Source organism: Xenopus laevis, chromosome 3L (assembly GCF_017654675.1).
Source record: "Xenopus laevis strain J_2021 chromosome 3L, Xenopus_laevis_v10.1, whole genome shotgun sequence".
In the NCBI taxonomy this organism is placed as follows: Eukaryota; Metazoa; Chordata; class Amphibia; order Anura; family Pipidae; genus Xenopus; species Xenopus laevis.
Genome location: NC_054375.1, coordinates 1,777,512 through 1,785,346, shown reverse-complemented (window position 1 = coordinate 1,785,346; position 7,835 = coordinate 1,777,512). Strand labels below are relative to the sequence as shown.

Here is a 7,835-nt window from a genome sequence, read left to right as displayed (position 1 = left end):
TGGGGCCCCAAAAAAAATGTTTTAAAAAAAGATTGGTGGCAGGGGCCTATAGAATATTAAAATAATACATTGGTGGCCAAGGGATTAAAAAAAAAAACACACAAACTGGTGTTCAGTAGAATTGAACTCGTGGCTTCAGGACTTCAATTTCGGCTGTTTTCGTGACTTCGGGTCTTTTCGGCGCTTCGGCTTTTCGGTACTTCCGCATTCGGCAACACAGAAGCAAGATGTACGGCTCGGGCGCTCATAAGGGGGGCCCGGATCTTCAAAAAATGCAGCGCTGCCGGGCCCCCCTTCATGCCCGGGCCCGGTACGCTTGTCCCCCCCTGATGGCGGCCCTGGCACCAAGTCTCAGGTTTCAACAACCTCTGGGGCAGGTTTAACTATAAACCCAAGGAGGAGAAGTCTAGCTTTGCCTTTACAGTGCTAAAACTTAAATTTATGGGGCCCCTGACCCCCAACATCTCATTCCCAAACCAATGGGATAAATACGCAGTTGCCCCTCCCTTTGCTGCTATAACTGCCCCGGTGCTTCTGGGAAGGTTCCCACTAGATGTTGGACCATTGTTGCTGGGAGTTGCTTTCATTCAGCCACAGGAGTATCAGTGACGTTGGGCACTGAAGTTGGGGATCAGGCTCATAGTCGGGGTTCCAATTCATTCCACAGGGGTTCAGTTGGGTGGGAAGTGTGTGAGCAGGGGATTGTGGGTTGTACTTACAGAGGCATAAGGGGCCCCATTTTATAATTTAGTGGAACCGTTGGCAAATATCAGTAGAAATAGTGGCGGATCCAGTGGAAAAACGTCTTTGGGAGCACCCCACGGAGGCAGTGGCTATTTATAACACATTATATAAAAATAACCCTGGTTAATCAGGGCAAGTGCTGAGTCTAACGTATATATATATATATCTATCTATAGGAGGTCCTGCAGCAGCAACGCGTCTGGGCTGGGACTGAGCATCAGGAGACGTGTTGATAAATAGTTTCATGTGACACAGACATGGAGCGACACGCACCCAGCCAAATAGAGCCCGTGTCTGACCCCCCACGCACATGTCTCCCATGTGATCCCACAAACACCCCTCCCACATTGCATAACCCCAACGACATCTTTCCCAACTATTCCCAACCCACATTGTATGGCTCCGGGGAGTCTCCTGATCTCTGATGTGACACTTACGGATCCAAATCAGCCCAAACACAAAGTAAAGGATTTAAACACAAGCGTCATGTGTCTGCACTGCTCTGCATGACTCCGACTACCTCAGTGCCAGCCCTGCTCCCAATATTAAAGGGATATTATACACTTACATTATGTGCATATATGATATGGGGGTGACAGGGGAAAGATGGGGGGCTGTGCCTATATATTATACACTTACATTATGTGTATATATGATATGGGGGTGACAGAGGAAAGATGGGGGGCTGTGCCTATATATTATACACTTACATTATGTGCATATATGATATGGGGGTGACAGAGGAAAGATGGGGGGCTGTGCCTATATATTATACACTTACATTATGTGCATATATGATATGGGGGTGGCAGGGGAAAGATGGGGGGCTGTGCCTATATATTATACACTTACATTATGTGCATATATGATATGGGGGTGACAGAGGAAAGATGGGGGGCTGTGCCTATATATTATACACTTACATTATGTGCATATATGATATGGGGGTGACAGGGGAAAGATGGGGGGCTGTGCCTATATATTATACACTTACATTATGTGCATATATGATATAGGGGTGACAGAGGAAAGATGGGGGGCTGTGCCTATATATTATACACTTACATTATGTGCATATATGATATGGGGGTGACAGAGGAAAGATGGGGGGGTATATCTGTGCCTATATATTATACACTTACATTATGTGCATATATGATATGGGGGTGACAAAGGAAAGATGGGGGGCTGTGCCTATATATTATACACTTACATTATGTGCATATATGATATGGGGGTGACAGGGGAAAGATGGGGGGCTGTGCCTATAAATTATACACTTACATTATGTGCATATATGATATGGGGGTGACAGGGGAAAGATGGGGGGCTGTGCCTATATATTATACACTTACATTATGTGCATATATGATATGGGGGTGACAGAGGAAAGATGGGGGGCTGTGCCTATATATTATACACTTACATTATGTGCATATATGATATGGGGGTGACAGGGGAAAGATGGGGGGCTGTGCCTATATATTATACACTTACATTATGTGCATATATGATATGGGGGAGATAAACGACACATTAGGAACAGGCAGAACATTCTATAATACACACACATATATATATATATATATATATATATATATATAGCAACAATTACCACTTTCTACAAAACTTTTTCAGCCCTTTTTAAGTTCCTGAAAGACATGACAGAGGAGATATCATTATCAGGTTATAGGGTGTAAGTGGGAATTTACAGAACTCCCAGAATACTTACATTAAATTTTACAATAAATCACGTTGAATTGGCGAAGGCTTTACACATTGGCATCTCCCGTATCGCACACCCACACACTTTAGGTTACGTCTCACTGTATGTAGGTTGGTTGTCATTTATAGTCCATACAATGCACATTATTATCTTTATAAGTCATGTATGTGTTAGGCAGCATGTCTGTCATTCCAATCCCTCCCTGGTGCAGTGGAGCTTACAATCTAATTGCCCTGCCATGTACACATATTAGGGTGAATTCATTAGGGGGCGATTCCTGTAGCAGCTGGAGTGTGGGAAGAAATCAGAATAGGTGGGGGAAACCCAGACAGACATGGGGAGAACATACAGACTCCATGCAGACAGTCCCCAGAATTAAAGAACCAGTTTCAGCAATGCTAACCACTATGCCCCTATATTAAATCATCCCCCCTTTTTAGAGAGTTAGCTTCGCGGCACACGACACGTAAAATTGTTTGAACGTGTTGGGATCACACAGCTGTGATTGGTCCTGTGAGTAACAACATCTTAGATTAGGTCTGACATCTATTATCTTGCAGTAGTTGTATGTAAAACATAGGACCGTCTCCTTTGTCCTAAGAGCTTGCAATCAAATTCACCTCCCCAGCAGTTTGCTGGATTCTGTGTGATTCTTGGGTGACTACGAGGCAAAACATTTGTCTTCCTGGTTTCCAGGCCAAACACTAAATAAAAAAGAAACAAACACATACAAAAAGTATTTTAGAAGTGACACCTTTATTGGCTAACAATAAAAAAAAAAAATAGATTGCAAGCTTTCGGGAGCACCCAGGCCCCCTCGTCAGGCAAAATACAAATGAAAGCTAGAAAGACACAGCATTGTTATTGTTAGCCAATATAGGTATCACTTCTACAGTACTTTTTGTATTTGTTTGTTATTTTTGCTGCTGGCTAACACGGTAGCACGGTTTTTGTTTCAGGCCAAACACTGGGAGAGCTCCTCCAGGAAGTGTCTGTAGTACCGGCAGTGACCAGCAGGGGAAGCCCCAGCGCTGCCCATATGACTGCTTGCAGCCATCTTTCCCTTTGCATAGATGCAGTTGGCTCAGTACAGGCAGAGCTCAGACACAGCAGCTGACACTCACTCGCAACTCCACAGTCTGGATGTGCGTCGGGCTCCAGCCTTTCAGCCAAGCCACCAGCCAGACATGGAGGAAGGGATCCCCATCTTACAGGACAGGCAGCTGGAACCCAGGGATTTTCTGGGGTAAGGTGCCCTGCTGGACTGACAGCTGCCGGAGGCTCTGAAGAGCTGACCAGTTCCTAATTAACATTTTCATTGCAGAATGGAGTACCCCCACCTGTACCTGTGCAAGCCCAAGCGAGGGATCAAACGTGATGAGATCAAAGTGAGTCCAAAGTTTTTTGGGGGGGAATCTTGAAAGAAGAGTTATAATGAGATCCCCAAGTCTTTCACCTTCCCTGCCCCCCCCAAATCCAAAGCATTCGAGCAGCAGTGACAGCCATTCCCCATTGCCTCTCTTGCCTTCCCCAGTTATGGAGGTGAAAACAGGGCAAAAATATTGGGCACCCTCAGAATAGCGACTGCAGACAGGAAGAGTGGGATATAGCAGAGCAAGATGAGATTTTTCAATATCAGTGATGCCCAACCTGTGGCCCCGTTAACTGTTAAGTACAACTCCCAGCACCAGCTGAAAGGCTAGATAGAGGGTCCCATTTCATACGTTTCAACTAAGAGGACCCCACAAAACCCATTAACCTCTGCCATACCCAGGCCTTGTGCCAAATCACCTCTTGTATTTAACCCCCATTCTCCTGCCTTTAGGAGACCTACAAACTGCCTCACCGGCTGATCGAGAAGAAGAGGAGAGACAGGATTAATGAATGTATCGCTCAGCTGAAGGATCTCCTTCCTGAACATCTCAAACTGACAGTAAGATTTGTGCTGCCTCCCTCTCCCTGCCATATATATAATTAATAGTCATTAATATATGACTAAGACCATTGATCTCCCCGTGTCACTTAAGGACACCGATCGATGTGCTTGGATTGTGTTTGCTGCGGAGAGTAGCCCTCTAGGCAAAGCCTATGAAATCTGCACGGCTCATTCCGTAATTCCGCTCTATAGGATGCTCAGTGTCGGTGCCGCTATGTAGCTACTGATTGCCCTGAATTCGGTTGTTTCCTTCTTGCAGACTTTGGGCCACTTGGAAAAAGCTGTCGTTTTGGAGTTAACTCTGAAACACTTGAAAGGTCTGACGTCTCTGACCGAGCAGCAGCATCAGAAAATCATCTCTTTGCAGAACGGTGAGTTTTTGGGTGGGCAAAGAAGAAAATATTCAAAGTCTTTTTTGACAAGTTAAAGTAAAGCTTGTGGTCACCATGGTTTCCTATCTGGTAGTGTAGCCCCCTTTTGTAATGAACAAAGTAAAAGTTAGAGGAAGAAGTGGACGTTTTTATCTCACAATGTAATAATAAATCATCTGCACTTTTACTGGTGCTTTTGTAATTGCTCCAAACCTTACTCCCTACTTATTAAAGTTGTAAGAAGTTCTGCAGCAGCTGGAGGTTACTGTAGTGTGGGCATGCCTTGCATGATAAAATAACCCATCAGTCTCCCCAATGCCAGTCTGGCTCTCTCCCAATAGCTGTGCCACAGGTGAAGGATTGGGTTGTTTTTTCTCCACTGCTTTGTGGGCAGAGGAACCAGAATCAAAATCTGGACCATTCCATTTGGCTGTAATCTTAATCGCAGGCAGTTTTATTAACCCACCATGGGAGAAACCATGGGAATTTCTGTCACGGTCCCCATACAGGGACGAACCCATTCCTGGGCAAAAAAAGTGCAAAATCAGAAGGCAAATCATTTCATTGCAGGACACCCTTACAATTTCATTGGAGATTGTAATCTCAGAATAGGAGATTGTATGTAGATTTATTCTGACTTCTTTCTTTGTGTGTTTACTTGCCACCACAGGGGAATGCTCTCTGAAGTCCCCCATACAGACGGATTTGGACGCTTTCCATTCTGGATTCCAGACCTGTGCCAAAGAGGTCCTGCAGTACTTGTCCCGTTTTGAAAGCTGGACCTCTAGAGACCAAAGATGCACCCAGCTCCTGAACCATCTGCACACCGTGTCCAGCCAGATCCTCTCCAGCTCACAGCTTCTGCTTCAGTCTGTTCCCAGCAGCAAAGGGCCCCCTGCCTCCCCTGGGCGCAGGGTGGAAAAAGCAGAGAAACAGACAAACTGTGTTCCCGTCATACAGAGGACACACAACCTGGAGTTAAATGAGAATGACACAGACACTGACAGTGGCTATGGAGGTGAAGGGGAGAAGGTGGAGGTCAGGGCCAATGGACAAAGTAGCAGTGGGGTGAATAACCAAGGAAGTAACAATCTGACCATCAAACAAGAGCCAACAGAGGAGCCTTTGCCCAAAAGGTTTAAGCCAGAGTTTTCTGGTAGGGGTGTGACGGCCCCCGATGCTGAGCCAGCCATTAGACCAGATGCTGCTCTGCTGAACTCTCTGATGGGGTTTGGGGGTGCCCCTTTTGGACAGCAGGCACCTTTTTGTTTGCCCTTTTACTTCATCTCACCCTCAGCAGCTGCTGCGGCTGCCTACATGCCCTTCTTAGACAAAGGCAGTTTGGAGAAATACCTGTACCCGGCATCAGCAGCAACCCCCATCCCATTACTGTACCCAGGGATCCCAGGCCAGGCATCAGGCACATTCCCATGTTTGTCTTCTGTGCTGTCTCCTGAGAAGATGGCTGGATGTTCTTCTGCCCTGTTACCAGAGCTCCCTTCATCTCCCTTCCAAACTGGACCTGCTGTTGACAGGGGGCTGACCGAGGAGCTACAGGAACCTTTGGAAGACCTTTTGCCACCTTCCAAGGAAAACTGACAGCTGGATAGTACCCCAAACACTGAAACTAAAACAAAACACAATCGACTAAGGAAGCCTCATATTATGTAGCAGGTTCTGGTATTAATGTATAAATGGATCAACATTAGGGTTTTATACAGATGGTATTGTAACCCATGTATTTAAGCCTTCAAATGAATCGCGGGATAACGTGCCTCGTGTTCTATCAGTGAATGTTGCAGTGACTATAGAGTTAGCCATGGTTATCCCATTGACGTGGGTATCCCAAAGATGTAACCATGGATATCCAACCGAGCAAGCCATGGGTAGCCCATATTGCAACTCCAAAACTCCTACTGCCCAGAAATATTGTTCAGGTTCATTGCCATTAAAGCTAAATGAGTGTTCCATATTAAGCTAGACAGAGGTGTTATAGAAAACTGTTTCTATGTTTGAGCATGTCTTCTTAATTCTTAAAGGGCAAGTAGATCTAAGATTAAATTTCAGGTTTCTTCATTAGAATTGGGCCATAGCTAGCATGGGTTACTATATTGCCTACCTGACCAGCAGCCTTTTGCTAGTCTCACCGGTGCTGTCCGTTTCACCATGCACCTGGGTGGTGGGATGATTTAAGTTTTATTTCAACAGCATCTTGAGGGCCAGAACTAGGTGGCCAATGGCTGGGTGTGTCTCATTGGCATAGGTTTTTATAACTCCCCAGAAACCTTTCTTCTCATTAGTATTCAGGTACTTTTTTCCGGCTTGGCAGTAGGATAAGTGGAAGGTGCCAGGTGATACTGTAGTATAATCTTGTTACATAAGAGGTGAAATTGTGCTTGGTTTGGCACCGCCATGCATTTCTACTGACTCCTCTCTGTTCTCTCGCCCAAATGAGTTCACTGCACCACAATTATGTAATTGGTAGGCAGACTGTGGATTGAAGGCACCGAGTACAGGAGACCAGAATGTTGTGCTGTAAGAGAATATATTCAGTGTTCTTCCAGCTTGTCAGCCTAGAATTAACCGTGTCCCTTTCTAGTCTCAGGTTGCCTGTACTACCGGAGAATAGTAGCTTAATAACTACCATCTCTATCTAATTTTAATGTTGGTCCTTTAGGCAGCGGTATCAGTCAAGTCGAGTCGCGTTTGCTGCCGTTTCAGCCCAGGACGGTATTTTTATTTGATTTTTGCTGTAAAACAATGCCTGTTTTATGAATCTACCAATCTAAAAATATCTCCATTTGCAAGGTAAAAAAAAAATGATGATGATTACATTAAAAAAAAACAAAAAAAAAAACTTTGGACTTTTGCTGGATTAAGGTAAAAATGAAAGAAAAAAAAAAGCCCTTTTGGCAATGTATTTAAGTATTTTTTTTTTTTTTAAATGTTGGCCTTTAACGCAGATCTATGTATAGAAGCACTTTTCATTACAGATTTCTGTTCTATGTTAACCCCTTCTAAGCAACTGATAATTCTTAAGGCACAGCCCAACTTCGGT

At 44.8% G+C, this 7,835-nt stretch overlaps 1 protein-coding gene across 1 annotated transcript; it reads left to right on the top strand.

The window, feature by feature from the left end:
* The first annotated feature begins 3,528 nt into the window (after positions 1 to 3,528).
* Positions 3,529 to 7,623, top strand: LOC108710706 (class E basic helix-loop-helix protein 41). The gene is made up of 5 exons (XM_018251844.2): positions 3,529 to 3,716; positions 3,795 to 3,858; positions 4,296 to 4,403; positions 4,666 to 4,777; positions 5,448 to 7,623. Exons 1-5 carry the CDS (start codon positions 3,544 to 3,546, stop codon positions 6,374 to 6,376), a joined length of 1,386 nt encoding a protein of 461 aa, XP_018107333.1. The 5' UTR covers positions 3,529 to 3,543; the 3' UTR covers positions 6,377 to 7,623.
* The last annotated feature ends 212 nt before the right edge of the window (positions 7,624 to 7,835 follow it).

Excerpts from the sequence above, each read along its gene's own strand:
- LOC108710706 (XM_018251844.2), top strand. The coding sequence starts at position 3,544 with ATGCAGTTGGCTCAGTACAGGCAGAGCTCAGACACAGCAGCTGACACT. Across the intron at positions 3,717-3,794 it reads GAACCCAGGGATTTTCTGGG|AATGGAGTACCCCCACCTGT; the intron begins GTAAGGTGCCCT and ends TTTTCATTGCAG. Across the intron at positions 4,404-4,665 it reads CTGAACATCTCAAACTGACA|ACTTTGGGCCACTTGGAAAA; the intron begins GTAAGATTTGTG and ends TCCTTCTTGCAG.